The sequence below is a fragment of the Ambystoma mexicanum genome, chromosome 8 (genome assembly GCF_040938575.1).
Source record: "Ambystoma mexicanum isolate Mex_15411 chromosome 8, UKY_AmexF1_1, whole genome shotgun sequence".
Taxonomy (NCBI): domain Eukaryota; kingdom Metazoa; phylum Chordata; class Amphibia; order Caudata; family Ambystomatidae; genus Ambystoma; species Ambystoma mexicanum.
In genome coordinates, this window is record NC_090929.1 from 736,649,247 (window position 1) to 736,668,233 (window position 18,987).

General features: G+C 45.5%; 1 protein-coding gene across 5 annotated transcripts in view; it reads left to right on the forward strand.

Annotated features, from left to right (window-relative positions):
- MARCHF8 (membrane associated ring-CH-type finger 8) overlaps positions 1 to 18,987 on the forward strand; it is a 951,649-nt gene that overhangs the window by 749,286 nt on the left and 183,376 nt on the right. For all 5 annotated transcript variants that reach the window (XR_011268598.1, XM_069610553.1, XM_069610555.1 and 2 more), the window contains one exon: positions 16,897 to 17,044. Coding sequence is in view for 4 of the 5 variants with exons in the window: in XM_069610553.1 (XP_069466654.1) it covers positions 16,897 to 17,044 (148 nt within the window). In the remaining variant the exon portion in view is untranslated. The remainder of the gene's footprint in view (positions 1 to 16,896; positions 17,045 to 18,987) is intronic.

Genomic DNA, 18,987 nt, shown 5'->3' on the forward strand with positions numbered 1-18,987 from the left:
CCTCCCTGTAAGCAGATTGGACCCAGGGAAGTGACATCAGCTTTAGGGTGTGTCTTTTATGATGTGCATTGTTATACCACCGTTACTTTTGCCAAAATCAGTTATGACACAAAATGCTAATCTTTACAATTGTTAGCTTCCTGAAACTCAGAAATGCAGAGCCCATATTTTACAAGGAATCTACCATTCCAAACCCCAAGTTTGTACGATGCTGTTTTGTCCTTCTGACAATCTTTCGCAATTTCTATGGAAAATATTGCCCCTAAAAATCTACAAATGGATACACAGAAGCTTATCTGGCATATTTCCATTTAACTTTCATAACCGTGTCATGTACGCTTTTTCCAGAAATGCCTTTTTACAGTTGTTCACGTCCCCCACGTGGTAGGAAGATCCACACCATCTTATTTTAATGGCGCAAAAAAAACCACATTAAAAACCATCATAATTTTTACATTACTGCGTTTTCATATCACTGAAATCAATGTTTTAATGCAAAAAGTCTTTCGATTCTCATGGGCCTGCTTTGTTCTCAAAAGTGGGCAGTCTTCCCAACCCCCCAGCAAATGTCTTTCATTTGTCAGCTTTGCCCAGATGTTGCCATGGATTCTCTTTTGAAGTCCTTAGTTTGAATGCAGAGGATTTTCACACATCTGAGGGAAACACATGGGTTGGAGTCCCCCTTTGTTCTTGGGAGCATCTTTGCCATGCAGTCTGGGACTGTAATTATCACACTTGGCAGTCCACAGAACCGGGTCCCTGCCCTGGCAATGGGAAATCACGGGGAGGTGCGAAATTTGACCTTTGAGCTAAACTGATCTAACAGGAATGCCTGAGTCAGCTGTTGAAATTCTTTTTGTAAATGAAATAAAATACACAGGCCCTCATTACGACCCTGGCGGAAAGTGACTGACCGGACCGCCACAGCGTAAATAGCGTTTCCGCCATTGCACGATGGAGCAAAGTGCGGCCCATTCCGACCCATCGGGCACGAGCACCACGGCATGGCGGAAGTGCAAAGTCCGCGATGGCGGAAATGACCCCAAAACGGCCCACACCGCCGCCGTACGGCGCCCTAGGTGCAATACCGCCACCCATCACAGCGGACACCGCAGTGTGCGCCTACCGGAAAGTACGGTGACCGTAAATATACGGAAACGGAAGTAAAAACATGGGCCCGGAACGGGAAACATCCCGCCGTACACCTATAAAACCACAAAAACCACACAACCACTAAAAACACTACCCTGAGACACACCCCAACCCGTCATCCACCCTAGCGAAACCAAGAAAAATGGGAAAAGTAGCGAAGAAAGCGTGCGACCGCAAGCGGCAGGTCCACTTCTCCCGTGAGGAACTCACCGTGCTAACAGAGACCCTCCAGGAGAATGCTGCCGTCGTCTTCTCCACGCAAATGACCAGGACGGCACTTGCGAACAAGAAGGCCATATGGGCTCTGGTGGCACAGCGGGTAAGTGCGGTGGGGACCGCACCCCGCAACCCACAGCAATGCAGAAAGCGATGGGACGACCTGCGGATACGCGTCCGCAGCATACTCTCTGCCAACCGCAACATTGCCACAGCCACCGGGGGAGGTCCTGAATCACCCATCAAGTTGACCCCCTGGGAAGAAATCTGTGCCTCCACCATCGGAATGGAGAGCATAGAGGGAGTCGGAGGGATGGAGAAAGGAGTGCAGACATCCGAAGATTCAGGTAGGTGGGCCAGATAAAACAATGCTAAATCCACAATGTCCAATCATGTGAAGTACCATGTGTCCACATAGTGCAACAGAAACACATGTCCAGGAGAACGTCCACACACATCGGCCTGATAGCGCACTTTAAAACTCACAATAAATACATAAATAATTAAAAACCCCTAAAACACCCACTACACGTGCAGCAGGCACACCCTAACTGCCGGCTGCCAAACAACTGCACCCTCACTCCACACACAAATGAAAGCACCTCCAAGGCCCCGACCCAAATCACCCTCAGGTACCACCCCAATGCATGTGATACAATGCCATTCCAATACCCACAGTCCCATTAATAACCCTCGCCCTCCTTTACTCCACCACAGGGTCCGATCCAAACGACGAGCATCAGGACACCCCTACCAGCACACCTGCAAAGAGGGCCAAGACCAACGGCCAAAGACCCTCCACCTCAGCTGCACGCATCAAGACACGGCAGCAGCACAAATCAGGTGGCAGCACAGAGGAGGGAACATCAACAGGCACCCCAGCAGCCAGTATGCCCACAACACCACCACCACAGGTCCCCCCAACGGATGCCACAGAAGGCACTGCCTCTGGTGGCAGCAGCACCATAGGTGACACCCCATTGATGGCAGCATGCTCCGACACAGAAGACGGGGATGTCGAAGTCAGATCCATCCATGACCTGTCCCAATCCCCCTGTCTGTCCCATCCCGTACAACATGAGGATACCACGCAGGGGCACCCACAAGACGACGACTGGCCATCCCCCACAAGCCCTGTGGCAAGGCAACATGAGGTCAACAGCCCCTCTGTGACACCCCCGCAAATGGCCATGGCCCAGCAGAGGCAACAGTCCCTCGACCAGTTAATCGTGCAACAGCAGCAACTGGCCACGCTCCTCAAGGACCATGCCGATGAATGTGGGGGCACTAAGGCAGACATAGAAACATCAACTGAGACACTTAGGGCAGAAATGGAGAGAAGTACAGAGACACTAAGGGCACAAATGGAGAGTAGCACCGAGAGCCTGAGAGTACAAATGGAGAGTGGCACCGAGAGCCTGAGAGTCCAAATGGAGAGAAGCACCGAGAGCCTGAGGGGGGAACTGCATGCGACGTCCAAAGACGTATGTGCCGAACTTGCCGCAGTGCGCCGTGTGCTCACTGAGCTCTCACAAACCCTTAGGGACATGCATGGACGTGAGCAGGCAGAGACATCATCCGTTGCAAGTTCCGTCCAGGGCAGCCCCCAACGTAGATCTGGGAGGAACCTGCGCTCCACAGGCAGGGGTGCCCCTGATACCCGCAGAGGGGGCTTGCAATAGCGACAGCCCACTGACAATGAGCATCTTTGGACACTGGTGTTCGGGGGGGAGGTAGGAGGGTGGAGGGGGTGTGTTGGGCTCACTTGGGTGGCGGGTCGATAGGGTGTTCAACATGATATCACATATGCCATAAACAGTGCACGATCAACCAATGAGATGTGTGGACAATGATCTTTGTGTACTAGGCCATCATAGGCGTACAGTCCATATTGTGCATGTACCAGACACACACAGTGCCACGAGTCCCGTGTCCATGTATCAGCCACCAGGCGTGAGTGCTAGAAGCATGCATCAATGAGATGCTGACGAATGTCACGGCCCTCCGGTGCCTCGCAGACTCCTTGAGGTGCTGCCACATCCCCACCCTCATCATGACCATCATCAGGTGCTTGCAGTTCTGCGTCAGGGGGCATGGGCACATTTCTACGTACGCACATGTTGTGGAGCATGACACATGCCATGACCATCTTTGCAACCTTCTCATGGCGGTACAGGAGTGCCCCGCCAGACCTGCTGAGGCAGCGGAAACGAGTCTTCAGTAGGCCGAATGCCTGTTCAATGACTACACGGGTACGTGAGTGGGCATGGTTGTAGTCCTCCTCATGCTGGTCCCGTGGGTTCCGGACTGGTGTGAGGAGCCATCTCTTCAGTGGATACCCAGCATCACCTGTATGTGGACGATAAACGTATGATGTGGAATGCCATTGCTACGTACGCACACCCCCCCCCTTCCTGCCAGGTCATTGCCGAATCACATACCCCACATTATCATGCATGTAATGAGACTCACCGAGTAGCCAGGATCTGTTCCCTGCGTGTCGCTCCATGTAGCGTGGTATAGTAGAGTTCCTCAAGACCATAGAATCATGGGTTGATCCAGGGAATCTGGCACAACAATGTGTAATGATCCTGTTGGAGTCACACACCATTTGTACATCCAGGGAATGAAATTGTTTTCGGTTGCGGTACTGGGCCTCCATGGCATGTGGGACGACCAATTCCACATGGGTGCAGTCGATGGCACCAATGCAACCCGGTATGCCGGCAAGTGCATGGAATCCCACTTTTGTGTTGGTAATTTCCTGCTCCGAGCGTGGTAGAGAGATGTAGTCGTCTGCGTGCTGCAGGAGGGCATCGAGCACTTGCAATAGTGTCCGTGAGAACAGTGGCTGAGAAATGCCATGCAACTGTCCGACTGTGTGCTGGTAGGTGCCTGTGGCCAGGAAGTGGAGTACAGACACCACCTTCAGTAGGGGTGGGATGGCGGTTGGGCTATCTATCATGCTGACAAGGTCAGCCTGTGTCATGTCCACAATGGCGGCTATGGTGTCCCGGTCCAAACGGTAGAGGGTGTGGATCTGCTCATCAGTGAGGTTGAACGGATGTGCTCGGAGGCGTGGGATTGCGGGCTGCCTGCGTGGTGGTAGTGGCTGTGCTGGCGGCCCTTGCTGGCCCTGCCTTGGCCTCCTCCTCCTCCTGCGTCTCCTCCGTGCGGCCGGTTGTAGTTGGTGTTCGTCTTCTTCTTGGAGTTGGAGTACTTGCAGTGCTATCAGGTCCCCCAGGGCCAACATCGCGAGTCCTGCCGGTAGCATTTCGGAGTGGGTGTGGTTGTGGGAGGAGACTGGGTGTGCAATTTATGTGTTTTCAGGCTGTATGGCCTCCACCTGTGGTGATTCATTCCACCTGTGCAAGCTGCTCTCCCCTTTGGCCGAGCACGTCCCGCACACAACGCTGCAATTCGAGGAATGGCATCTTGCTATTGCAATCATGTATTTGTACCCGATGGCCGTGTAACATTTGTTGATATGTACATTCGGCTATGGTCCCATTGTTTCACATACAATCTTTGCAGTCGCGAACAGACTTGTGATGGGTCAGTGGAATGTAGTACTCGAGTAACGGTGGGCCCTCATGCATCACTGTACCGAGTTGCACCGACGGGCGGGGCGTCCCATTTGTGGGTGAAGGCAGTTGCCATTTTCACACACAGCCGCACTAGATGGATTAATTTGTGATTTCAAACGGCCACAGATGCCTTTTCGACGTGATGTTGCAAATGAGGAATTCGAAGGGCGGCGCTTTCGGTTTTCAGCTAGCGGCGAGGAGATGCCCACAGGTCTGACTGCAAATATAACGTTCTATTGTTCAATGTCCTTGAGACAGGGGCCATGGCGAGGATGCAATGATTGATATGAATAGTTTGGGATGCGCAATAGCGACGTGGGCGATGAGGCCGGACGTTCCCAAATACATGTTACTTCACAACACTGGAATTACGGGCTGGGGCACTGTGGATTTTGCAGGCTGCATAACGCACAGACTCAATGGATATTTCTAATGTTATGTGAGTAAATATTCAGGCGTTTTTATACCGGGATGAGGGAATGATGAATGGGTGCATGGGCAGGTGATTTGATACAGAGTTTGCCATGTACAGGGCTTCTTGGAATCTATCCGCCTCCCCTGCGCTATGTGATGCAGGGCTGCCATAGTGGGACCATCGTCTATCTGGCCTTGTTGAGCCCTCCCTGTCTCGACGCGCCTTCAGACACTTGTGTCCATGCACGTTAACAATCCCATCAGATGGATTCTGTTTTCACAGACGCATGCACAGGTACACTCGTTTGTGATGGTGTTTACACCTCGATATAGATAGTTATGAGTCGCAAGTGGTTTTGGGGTGGTGATGATCCTTTGGAGTGGGCTAGCATGCATATGGCTGTGGATTTAGTGTGATCATTGAAGTGAGTTGTTCGAATGTAGTTCTGATGGCCATTCTGTTCTTTTTCTTTTCTTTTGGTTGACAGGTATCTCCTCTCCTTTTGCCACTGCCATCTGTATGCCACTCCTGCAGATGGCTTTTACTCCCGACACCTGCTGCTTCGTGTTAATCAGTGGAGCAGCATTACGATCTTATGGGACGATCGCCAATGGGCCACATGCCCTTACGCAGTACTAGTGGCTCGGAGCAACATTTCGGCCTTTCAGCTGGACTAGTGCCTCCCCATTGGGACGGCCCTGCGGTTCTGTGCGCTTCCATGTTGCCTTTTCGTACGTGAATGTGGCTCTGTGTACCATGATGGAACAGGGCGTCACACAAGTAGTAGCTGGTCATTTCTTGCGGATGCAGCCCACAATGGTGAAATGTGTTTTGGAGTTCATGGCCTAATGGCTGTATGGGCTTGGTGATTTTGTTGTGCATTAAATTTCTATTCTGATATGGGCCGTGTAGCGTTCTTCTTTGCGAGTGATGTGGCATATTCCTATTTGGGGAGCGATGTATTGTGAGGAGATCTGCATTGGGTTCCAGCTTCGGAGTTTAGTTGCGTGGTACTGTGCTGGGCGCGTTTGCCTACGAAGCCCAGTGAGGTCAGGGATGGGGGCTGCCAATATGACTGTTTGAATGTTGTCATGCTCAGGGGCGGGGGATTGGGTTTTGTGTAACAGATGCCGGTCAGCCAGGTGGACTGGTGGAATGATGTGATTTTCGGAATATTGCTGGTCACAGGTGCCTGTGTTTGCGTGCGTTTCTGGGGGGGGGACTGTGGTCATGTCCATTGGAATGGCTTCTGTATTCGTGCCATCTGTGCCCTGCAGCTCCCATTGGCCCCTCTTGTGATTCTTTTGTTCGTTGGCATGCATGGGTGACTTGTACATTTCACTGGTTGCATTGTGACTTCATTGCACCTACGGGGAGTTGTACTTTGTGGGCAGGGAGCGGTGTACAGGCACTCAGTGGGGCCGTTTACGGTTGATTCGCGATGCCGTACTTCTCACCATGGCGGAATGGTACTTTCCGCCATGCTTGATGGCGTTAGGTACATGTCCGCTAGGGTCGGAATTCGCGTACCCTTGCGCCATGGTGGTATTTACGGTTTGGCATGGCGCGCGCGCGCGTACTTGGTGCAGTTAGCGTTGGCGTTCACTACGGTGTCGCTAATGGCTTCGTACTTTGCGGTGACGGGTCATAGTCGCACCGAGCGCTATTCGATGGCGGTATTGCATTTCCGCCATCGTTTTTCGATTTCCGCCAGGGTCGTAATGAGGCCCACAGAGTTAAATGTATCTATATTTTTTGCAGCTTTTCTTCCCCCAATGTACAGTTGTGTTTCTGGGCATTTTACAGTATTCTTTCCCATTTAGCTTCAATCACGTCATTTCATTTTTCTGCAAGGCAAAGTAGCATGGGTTCATTTTATTTTGATCCATTTAACAAAATGTGGTTTTCCTTGCATTTTGCTCTCCGAAAGCTTCCAGAGCTCTAGTCAATTTCTGTACACAGTGATATATTCAAGAAAAGGGTCCTTTGAAACTGACATAAGCAAAGGGAGAGATGGACAGCTTCTTGTGAAGAGTTTTGCCTGTGTTACTTTGTTGCAAAAGTAAATACATGCTGTACGGCCTAAAATTAATTTCTCTGCACTTTCCCAGAGTTTACTGGACGCCACAATGTCTTTCAGGGAGGACAGGCATTCATTTGATGGTGTTCATCGTGAATTTATATGGTGTTCATCGTGAATTTATATGGGCATGGCTGTGTTTTATTGGAACTAAACTCTGTAATGTTGAAAGATGAAAATAGCACCAGTGCAAAGTCATTTTAAACACAGAACATTTTCTCTTTCAGTTGGAAGTTTTGAGCTGGCAGCATGGCAGCGCTGGGCCAGGCTGCCTTTGAATTCCTTTCTTTGGTGCACATGATGAAAATAAATGCAGCCATTCTCGGGGTGTTCTATGTTCCATCTCGCCCCATATGTACTCCACAGAGCCAGCGCAGCCATTATTTTTGGTAACTGCTAAAAAGGCAGTTTTGATGCAAGGGTAAATGTGCTCAGCAGACCGAGCGCAGCCGTTATTCTTGTAATTGCTGAAAATGCAGTTTGGTGATGCAGGGGAGTTCTGCTGGGCTGGTAAAGGTACCCCACACACCTCACATCCAATCCAGCAAAGTGTCATCTGTCACAATCGTCTGTCAAATACCCCATATTTCAACTTGGGAATAGATTGGTGTTGCCCCAACACAGTAAAGTGGAGGCTCTTAAAAGTGTCCCACGGCCTCTAAAAAACAGATATTCAAGCTTCTCAGGGGCTGGTAGGATACTACTGAATATTAATCCCACATGTCTGGAACTGTCACCTCCCTTTATAGACAAACTGATCAAGGCTCTTTGGGATCTCGAAGTTCAAATGACTTTTGAGAAACTAAAGAAACTAGTGATGGCCATCCCGGACGTCTGCAATACATTTGTGCTATTTCTCAGTGGGGCTGTGAGCTTTCTTGGAGCAGATCCTTAATGGGGAAGAGAGGGCCCTCTTATTTATCAGCTGAAAACTCTCATCAATTGAGATGAACTATACAGTTTTTGAGTTAGAATGTCTGGCTATGAAGTGGGATATGCGTAGCCTCAGATTTTAACTATCAGGCCTCCAATTTAAAATTGTCACAGATCATGCCCCTTTGGTGTGGACGGCTTGAAAGAAAGACATCAACTTTCTCACGCTGAGATGGTTTTTGGCCATCTAGTCATACTCATTCAGATTTGAACACTGGGCCTGCTCCAAGCAATCCAATTATGATTTCCTCTCCTGATAAAACCATGTAGCCCATTGGTGCGCCCATCATGAAGGCCATTGTAAAGGCTGTTTGCTGTTACTTGCTGGAGGCTGTCTTTCTGGAGGCTACGGCGCAGAGAGTCAAAGTCTGCATTCTCATTTGGATTTTGTTTGCTGTACATCTTTGGACCTAGTGAATGAACGGTACATAAGTAATGTGGACAATTGCAACGTTTGGAACGTTTGGAGTGTTTACGAGGGAATCATTCATTCATTCATATTTCTCTCTGTCTTCCATCCAGGACGGCTCGCTCCTCCCATAATCCCCATAATCCTTTAATCCTTCGGGTCGCCCATCGCAAAGGCCATTGTAAAGGCTGTTTGCTGTTCGCGGCGAGCAGCATCAGCCTTAATTGCAATGTATTCTCTTGCTTTTCAGATAGGTTCTTTGACTTGATTGTGAGTTATCTCTGCCTTCTCTCCTTCTACTTAGATTTGTGTGTTTAGTGAGCTAATTTGTATTGAACATTGGTGTAGATACAAAGTACACAGGCAGTGGTTTGGCTATGAAGAAAAAAATGGCGCAGACCAAAAGGGGAGCTTTTGTGAGTATGTTAGCTCCTGTGAATAGGAGAGCTAGTCTGGCTAGAGCTGCAGCATTACCGTTACCTCTGCCTCTAGATAATGAGGAAGAACTATTGGAATGTGCTCAACATTGTTCAAATGAATGAGAAATATGGACTCTTCACAGTCTCTATTCTTTGAAGAAAGAGCAAGAGATTCGCTGGGCAACAGTGATATGCAAAAATCACTGGTTGTAAGTCACAATGGTTCATTGAACATGAATATAAATCACTCTCACATTGACACACCACAGGTTTTTCAGAGCGGAGAAATTACTATGCTACGACTTTCTACCCATGATGATGAGGTCCCAGATAAACCGAACATAGAACCTCTTTCAACTTATATCTCAGAGATTACATTTTCTATGGGTATTCACAATAACATTTTATTAAGAGTTGCGTACCAAAACTACAGTCCTCAAATACATATTTAGGGACTTTGGTATGTTTCCGGATAAGTTAAATGAAATGTTTCAGGTATCTATGACGACATTGTTGAAGGACATTTTGCCTCCAGCGATGAAAGAAAAAGAACATTTGGGAGTAACAGTAGGAGAAAATGAGGGAGGGGGTGAACACAATAGGACATTGTAGGAGCATGTTTTGCCTCCTGAATTAAGAAAAAGCGTAACAATGGGAGCCTCATTAGGCGATGAGAAGGATGGGGGTGACCAGAGCAGAAAGGTGGGTGGCAGGGGGGACACAAGAAATATCACTGAAGACGCTGAGGTGATTAATTTAGATACTTCCTCGCAAGACCAAATAGAGCCTTAAATATTCACAACAAAACTCTCAAAAAACCAAGAAAAAAAAAATTAAAAAAAGAAAGCCTGGGCATTAAAAATTCAGAACAAATCCTCAAGGAAGTTACTTAGGGACAATGACTTGCACCATAGAATTGATGAGGACCTTCAGGAGGTAGAGGTCTCCAAACTATCTAAGACATATAATAAAATAAAATCTGTAGCAGTTTCTAGGGATCCCAAGTTGAAACCTCTGGAGGTCTGCAGCGATAGCCTGGAAAAATATCAACATGGCGTTAACACCATTTCGGAAGTTCTCAAAAACAAAAGAGATTATGGCAGGATTGAGATGCAATTAAAATCGATTGAATATGGAATTAATGATATTTTTGAAATATTTAAGAATCCAGCAGTCCAATCGAGAACGGTAACGCCCATATCAAGCAATGTTACCAATTTCTAACTATTTAATATGGACACGTCTAAAACTAAAGAGTCATTGCCTAATGACGGAGACCCCAAACAGGTTGAGAAACCGATTATGAGCTTGGTTGATAACAAATTATCCTAAGTGAACTGTGGTATGGGTCACAAAAGTTATCAGAAGGAACATGTGAATGTTGTGCAAGGGGTTATCTGCAATCAAGGACTTTTAGACAATCTAAAAGGTTCAGGGGTTTTAGCTGCAATGAATGAACTCTATCCTGGGGGATGGCAACAGCAAAACAGTTGGAGTAGAGGAATTAAGAAGTATTGTAGAGAGTATGTTGATACAAAGGGAACTGAAAACAAAAGTAATATCAGATGAGACTGGTGTAGCCCCAAACAACTGGTCACTCCCAAATAAGTTCAGGGTAGGGGAAGATTGTGGCAACCCCCAAGATATAACGGGTAGGGACAGTTTAATTAATGAAAGGAGGAGTGATTACAAGACTCGGTATTTCAAATGAGGGCTACGAACATGTTTATTGGCATCCTCGAGACAGGGATTACAAACCTCTAGTGCATCCAGAAATACCAAGCCTCATATTGAGCTATTTGTTTGACGAGGGGAGCCCACCATCATAGAATAGAGCTTACATTCTCTTTGTTGTCTGACATTCCGGAACTTAGTCTAATTACTTCAGCTGACATCTCGTTATTGGACTTTATAAAGCGTAATAAATACGATTTTGTAAGACTTGTAATACCCTCCCCCTTGGTGAGATCGCTGATTCTGAAGGAGGTGGGATCTTTGCAGAGAAGTGGATTTGATGTTACTAACTACAACCAATCACCCCATATGGATAGTCTGAACAAGGCAAAGATTAGTGAAGGACCTAAGAATGAAGAGAATAGTAAGGTAGGGGCCATGCCCACCCAGAAACCTAATGTGACAGACAAGGGAGAATCAATTGATCATCTAAAGACGATGGGAAAACTTCTTTAGCCTACCGAGCAATTTGAGCTTACTCTTGAGGAATTCGAGAGGAAACATACATCTCTTATCCAATGATAAAATCATGGAAGATATACAGCATTTTGATTTTATCTTATTACAGGAAACTTGGGTGAGAGGTAATATTTTGTGGGATGGTTATGATGTTCTATGTTTGAAAGCACAAGGAGGCCTTTGTGGACGCCCAAAGGGTTATGTGGTGCTAGGTTATAGACAAGGAGTAAAAATAACAAATTTAGAAGACTGGCAAATCTTGAACGCAATGTTGATAGCAACCTTTAAGTTGGAATGTCACAAAGGAATTTCACTTTTGATGATTATTAATATATATTGGAGCCCGTTAGATTATACTGATTCCCAGTTAGCAGAGGCTTTGGTTATCTTGGGCGATATTATACATCATTGGCTTTATTTGAATTTAGGTGGCCATATAATACTAGCAGGCGATCTTAATGCAGATTGCAACTTAGTAACCCCTGAAGACAAGGTTCTGCTGGCCTCTGTATGAGATTCAACAAACAAGAGTGGTAATAGAAAAGTATGTTGCGCCCAATGGTTGGCTTTTAGTAAAAGTTGGGGCCTAATAAAGGTCCCTAATATTCAACCTACCTGGACATCCATAGGTCAGTCTTCTATAATTGATTATATTTTCATTTCTTGTCAACTAAATGATTGTTTGAGGAATTTTGATCTAAAACTGTCTTCTTACAGTGATCACTCAATGTTTACTATCAAAATTGAATGCCACATGAAAGATCCTCGATTTACCTATTTTTATGAAGGAATTGAAGTTTGTGCGGGGTGGGGGGAGGTAACAAAATAAAATGGACTCAAAAGAAAGCTATTAAATTTACGGAAACTGTGGTGCTTGATTATGACTCCTTGAGCCTGGAAGCAAAGATATCAATTTATACAGTTGATAGCTTCCCTGAATATTTGCATGCTAAATTGATTAATTGAACAATCACTACTAACTCAAGGGAAAGGGCTAAACAACATCATAAACATACTTTTGATAAGAACAAAAATCCCTAATGAGGAAAAGAATAAGAAAAATTTTAAAAACGGGAGGTGACTTAGAAAATATCAAAAGTAAGATAAAGGTTGCAAGACAAAAATACAAGGTATACTATCTCAACAAAATGGGGAAGCAATGTTAATGGCGTTGAGGGGTCACCATCAGGCCAACCTTTGGAAATTGGTAAATAACTTGAAGGTCACACAGGAACATCAATTGATTAACCCTATTGCTGAAAACATGTGGGTGGAGCACTTTTCATTTATGGATGATGGCAAAGAAGGAGGAACTATAGATCAAGTGAATGAGTTAACTTAGAACTTGGACATTTCTGTGGAGAATATTAGAATCTTCATAGTGATATCTAAGAACGCGGGTACTCCGGGTCCCAACAATCTTTCAAATAAAATATTAAAACTGAATGCAGTGCTATGCTTTTGGATATTATATCTATTGTTCTTGGATATTCTTAGAACAAAAACCATGCCCAATTCATGGAAACAATCTTATGTCATTCCTACCTATAAGAAAGGTAATAGACTTTGTCCCAGGAGCTATAGGCCAATTGCAATTGCGGACGTAGAGTTCAAGAATTTTGCTTCTCTAATTCTTAATCACATCCAGGAATGGATAAAGAGAACAACATTTTGAATTTCAAACAGATTGGCTTTAAAAAATATATAGGGACTGACTGTGGAGGTCTAATTCTTAGGAGTATTCAGAAGAAGGCAATTGGCAAAGCCCGCAAACCCATATTTATAGCATCAATGGACCTCTCAATGGACTTCAACATGGTGAATCGTCCAACACTATGGAGAAGGCTTGTTGAGTTGGGTATACAAGCGGACTTGCTTGATCTGATTATTTTTATGTATTCAGAAACCAAAAGGAGAGTAAGACTGAATTCCATGGGACTACTAACAAGGGGAATAGATACTACTAAGGGTCTAAAACAGGGGAGTATGTTAGCCCCTACCATTTTCAATTTATATACCTCTGGAGCAGGTTTAAGCCTGGATGGGAGAGGCATGGTTCAACCCAAGATTGGAGGGGTAGCCCTAAATTGGATATTGTATGTAGACGACTTCCTCCTATTGGACAGCACCTGAGTTGGCTTGCAACGATTGATAAATGCTTTTGGTCTTTTTGTGAATGAGCTAAAACTCCAAATTAATCCGCCAAAAACTGTAATAATAAGGATGCGCAGAAGAAATAAGGCCCACTTAAATTTGACCTGGGCATGTGAAGGTAAACGTCTAAAAAGTATTACAGCCTTGAAGTAACTAGGCTATGCGTTCACCTCCACAGGATCTGTACCTATATCTAAAAGTATTCTCAAGGAGAAGGCATTGGTAGCACTACGACAGATACGTCTGATTGAAACAAAGTATGGCAAATTTTCTATGGCACCCCCTAGACAATTTTATAGAATGAAGGAGACACCTCGACTCCTGTATGGTATGGAATTTTATGCAAATTAATTTTGGGAATATTTGCGTACCATAGAAGGAATAGTATAGAGAGGAGTATTGTTCTTTTTGCCTAAAAGCATTCCGATAGAACTAATAAGATATGAATTTGGCCTTCAATCTTTAAAATCGTCTCTTCAGTGGAAGAGAGTTGCCTTATGGAGAAAATGGTGATAGCTAAAAAAGGAAGACCTCTATGGTAGGTTGGGTGCAGACACGTCTGATGTCTTTATGATGTAAATGAAGGAGGAGGTCGAAAGCATCCTAACCAATCTTGGGTTATCAATTAGAACTCTTATCGATAATCCCGTCACAGTAAAAAAAATATTAAAATGCAACGACTGGAATGAGACCATTACATCTATTGCGCAATCCAAGATTTACTCTCAAGTAGCTTCAGTTTGGAAATTTCATCCGTATCTTGAAGGCTATTTAAACAAATTTCCCAGTAGATCATTAAGGAATTAAATCATGTTTTTTAGGCTGAACGTTATGAGGCCAAATGAAATTCTAAATGCGAGACATTTGAATGGAAGTGAAAGGAAAAGGTGTAGATTTTGTGACTCGATTGATGAGGAAGAGCCTCTGCAGCATTTATTGCTTGTGTGTCAACCATTGCTTCCACCGAGACAACCTGGGCATATGCATACCAGAGCTAGTTCTGCCTGAGAGATAGGGTGTGAGATATGTTTCTTCATACCAGATGGCAATTCGGAGGAGGAAAGTGTGAGCAACCAAACCAGGAGAGAGCCGTCAAGGAACTGCAAGACCGCGTAGTGATCTGCACATCAAATCGGCATCCAGACACTCTATGGGATACAGACATGAACTGAGAAATTGATTGAACATTTAGCAGGACTGTGGAGCAATCTGCATACCAAACCAGCAACCCAGTAGCTGTGTTTAGTCCTGATACGAACTCTAGATGTGTCTACACCTTTAGCGAGCTGACATTATTAAACGCTGGCAGACATACAAACACTGAAATGGGCTATACTTTGAGCGGGTCGCCATTACCAAATGCTGGCAGACCTGCATACGAAAAAAAAGGGGTTGGTGCTTAAAGCATGTTATGTGTGTGGGATCTGACCTGTTGTGGCCCCTCCACAACATCTCATGATATCTCCAAAACAAGGAGGGGATATTAAGACACTAAAGACCATAACCCAGCATCAAATGGGTTTCTAGCACCTCCAGTGCGGAAAAAGTGACTTTGTTTTTTCAAAACAAACTATCATTGTGATTACTCATATCACCCTTTTTTTAGAAAACGTTTTAACTTAGACAACCACCCGCATGAAAAGGATTTCGAGACATTTGGGTTAATAAAGAAGCATATGTAAATCCCAATGCCCTTACACCATTCACGTCAGCTATAAGGCGCTTGAGTCAACACGACGAGAGATTTTTTCCCTCTCTAAGCAATTTATGACCTGATGGGTGGTTGCCACTTGGCAGAACATTCCCCGATTTCGCGTCCTCCTTGGACTTGCGAAACGTGATTATTTATTGAGGGCAACCCCGCCCATTCGAAACTTGTTTCCCCACAAAACCGTATTTTGTGCACCACTATACCCCACCCCTATGGTTAGGGATGACAATACGTTTTGCTTTGGCCTAAAGAGGCCACAGTTTGCCCTGTTGTTTATTCCTGTGTGTGTTCGTATACCTGTAACCCAGCCTGTGTGGAAAAGGATGCCAGTAGTTGGCCCTTGGAACCAGATAATGGAGAGGCAATGGAAGGGGAAGGGTAGGACAAAAAGGGACATGGATATCAAGGCAGAATGGGTTGTTCGAGTTTGGTCAAGGGAGTAGACAGAGGACCAAAAGAAAAAGCAGAGGAAGTGCTGAAACCATGCTCAAGGTAAGGAATTGGTTGGTAGGTGAAAGTGGTACTTGGGAGGGGAAATACTTTCAGAGTGAGTGAGTGAGAAGTTGTGGGTGGAGTGTAGTGTAGTAGAGTGGAGAGGGGGAGAAGTAGAGTGGCGAGGGGGAGTAGTAGAGTGGAGAGGGGGTAGTATAATGTAAAGTGGAGAGTAGTAATGTGAAGAGGGGAGAGTGATAGATCAGAGAGGGGAGAGTAGTAGCAGAGAGATAAAGAGAGTAAAAGTAGAAAGGAGAACATCAGAGGGATAACAATAGAGAGAGGGAGAATGGGAGGAAGAGAGGGAAGAGCGTAGAAGAAAGGGAAATGAAGGCTGGAACACCAGGGTGAAGAGTAAAAGTGAGTGCAAGGAAGGACTGAGTAAGGCTTTGGTGATTGGAAGTCACCTCTTCTTGATAACCGTTTTATTGTGGGACCCAGGATAGGATTCACCTAGATTGCTCCCAGTGGAAGTGAGATGGACAATGTGTTTGCCTCTGGGCCATCTCTGCCAACCAGTCATTTAATAGGCTGACGGGTGAATGATTTCTAGTTACGTCTTGGGGTATACGGACACCTGAGTTAGGGAGGGAGCCACTGAGGGGAGAAGAGAGGGAGGGATGGCCCATAGTGAGCCTCTTCTCAATAATTTCAATAACATCCCTTGAACTGCCTTTGAGTGTTGGTGTGTTTTTGAGGCCCTCTGTGACAAAACCTTTTTAACAAATGCCATATGACTGCACGTATCATAGATGCACACATTCAGATGCCCATTCCTTTCCTCTTTTTGCCGTTGCACAGATGAGGGGATGCTTCGCATTTCAGTGAATATCATGGATTCACAAACAGAATGTGCTTTGAAATGCACAGATCAAATGCATACACCTATGCCTGTTTTGAATAAGCAAAGGGGGATGCACATGGTTGTTTACCGTCCTGATTTGTTTCTTCGAATAGTGCAGTTCAAGAGGTAGCACTATTCTCTGCAGCTCATAAACAGAGCAGGTTTAGCAGTAGGAGGAAAACAGTTGCTACAACAGGTGAGTAAGATGTTTTATTAGACTTGAAGTCTTAGCGTCTGCTTCTGGTGGTGAATACAAGTATAACATTGATTTCTTTATGCATTTTTGCTTAGTGGGAAAAGCTGCAGATGACATCAAGTGAAAGAAGAAAGATAATGTGCTCTGTAACATTCCATATCATCGCAATTACCTGTGTCGTGTGGTCCTTGTATGTTCTTATTGACAGAACGGCTGAGGAGATTAAACTGGGCCAAACAACTGGTATGATTATTCTACTTGTTTTGTTAACAGATATACTGTAATGTTGATAGAAGACCCAATGTGCATAAAAGACATAAATAGAATACAGAAATGGCATTTTGCCACTTTATCAGTGACGTTTTAGTTCTGCTTTATCATTTTTCTACCAGTTGAATGCTTTTGTGCATTCTTGTCAAATTAGTTCATGCCATGCAAATATATCTTAATTGCATAGTAACTCTAGGAAACTTCTAGAGAGTATAGAGATTTTTATGTAATGTGTTTGGTTCCTTTTGGCAATTGGTACATGACCTTAAGTACATAAGTATTGTTTACATGTTTTGCTACTGCCACTGATAAGAAACATGCAGGCTATTTCGTGTCATTAAGTTCCCTGCTTCGCTCTGGGGACCTCCAGTGGTGTAACTACTGGTGCCGGGTGCATCACAAAGCTAGTGGATGATGGATCCATGGGTGGTATGAGGATGATCGGCGGTGACATCCCAATTAGTCCTCATCTCAGGGCAGGGGACAATCACATTGCCACTATAGACATTCCTGCACGTTTAAGGGAATCAATGTACAATGTTCCTACAGAACCAGCAGCTCCTGCATATTCGGCTCCCTTCGTACCTTTGCAGGAATTCCATATACATATACAGAGGGTCAAGAGGGGCCTGAATTAGGATGCACAACTTGACAGTCAGCCAGCCACCAATCAAACAAGGATTCTACTGTGAAACAGTTATGTACAGATAGGCTGAAGGAGTCCAACCCAGGAAAAGGGTCTGGGCGTGACACACACACAGGGGACTGCCCAAGAGGAGAGAGTAGCCAGACCCAAGTCCCACATCAGAACTACAAGCCATACTCTGGGGTGTGTCCCACCAGCTAATCCCTACCCCATCTGGCTCAAGTGACACACCCGAGTTCCCTTAGCCCAGAAAGAGGCTGGAAAGCAAGGCCCGTCTATATTGGGAAAACAAGGAAGGTTAGGGACAAGCCTGTCTCAGGTGCCACATCGGAGCTGTAAGCTATCCGCAGGGGCGTAGGCTGACAACCAATCCGATTCCATTAAAATACCTACTTCTCCTTTCACCAGCTGGAGATTGGAGGCAGGCCATAAGCTCTCTAAAAGCCCACAAGCTCAGTCTGGCAGAAAAGTTACTTAGAGTCGTAGCTGAAAGACCGGAGGGTGGAGACAGAAGTTTGTTTGGAGAATGTACGTATGGAGGGCAAGTCATTGAGCAAGAGGCAAGGAAAAGGAGAGTGGTGACTGAAGAGGGTGAAATAATTGAAAAAGAATTTGATTCTTGAGGGGTGGAGAAGGTGCTCAGACGGGCGGAGAAGCTGGGAGACATCAAGCGAGCATTGAGCTGGAAAGTAGAGGGAAAGAGGGTGGTGGCAAAAGGGTGAAGGTTACCAGGAGAAGAGTGACACCGAAAGGGGGATTGTAGTAGATGATGAAATTAGAAAGAAGGGGGATAGTACTGGGAGTAGTAAAACTGATCTCAAAGGGGTCAAGAGGGAGTAAGAGGCATACGGGTTATTCAGGCTCAAAATAGAATGGGAATCAGTTATACTTAAAGAAGCGAAGAAAGTATCCAAAACTATGAAGAAGGGAGATTAGAAGGAATTCGACCATAGTGTCCAAGGAGGGAAGAAGGATAGACAGAGGGGGGAGATCTGGAAAGTATTGAGACTAGTACCTGAATGGCTAAAGAAGGTGGGAGAGAATGCTGAGAAATTGAAGACTAGGGAGGTCATTTTGTAGCAAAACATAATTTGGCACCGGGAAGCTGTTACATGTTGACATACACGTAGGTGGCTCCCCGCTTTCACATTTTTGTCATTTGCATGGTGGAGTGAAAAAGTGGATGGCAAAATACAGTGTACACATGTGTATGCGGCATTTTACCCTGCACATTTGCACTCAGCCATGCAATTTAGTAAATGCTGCCTGG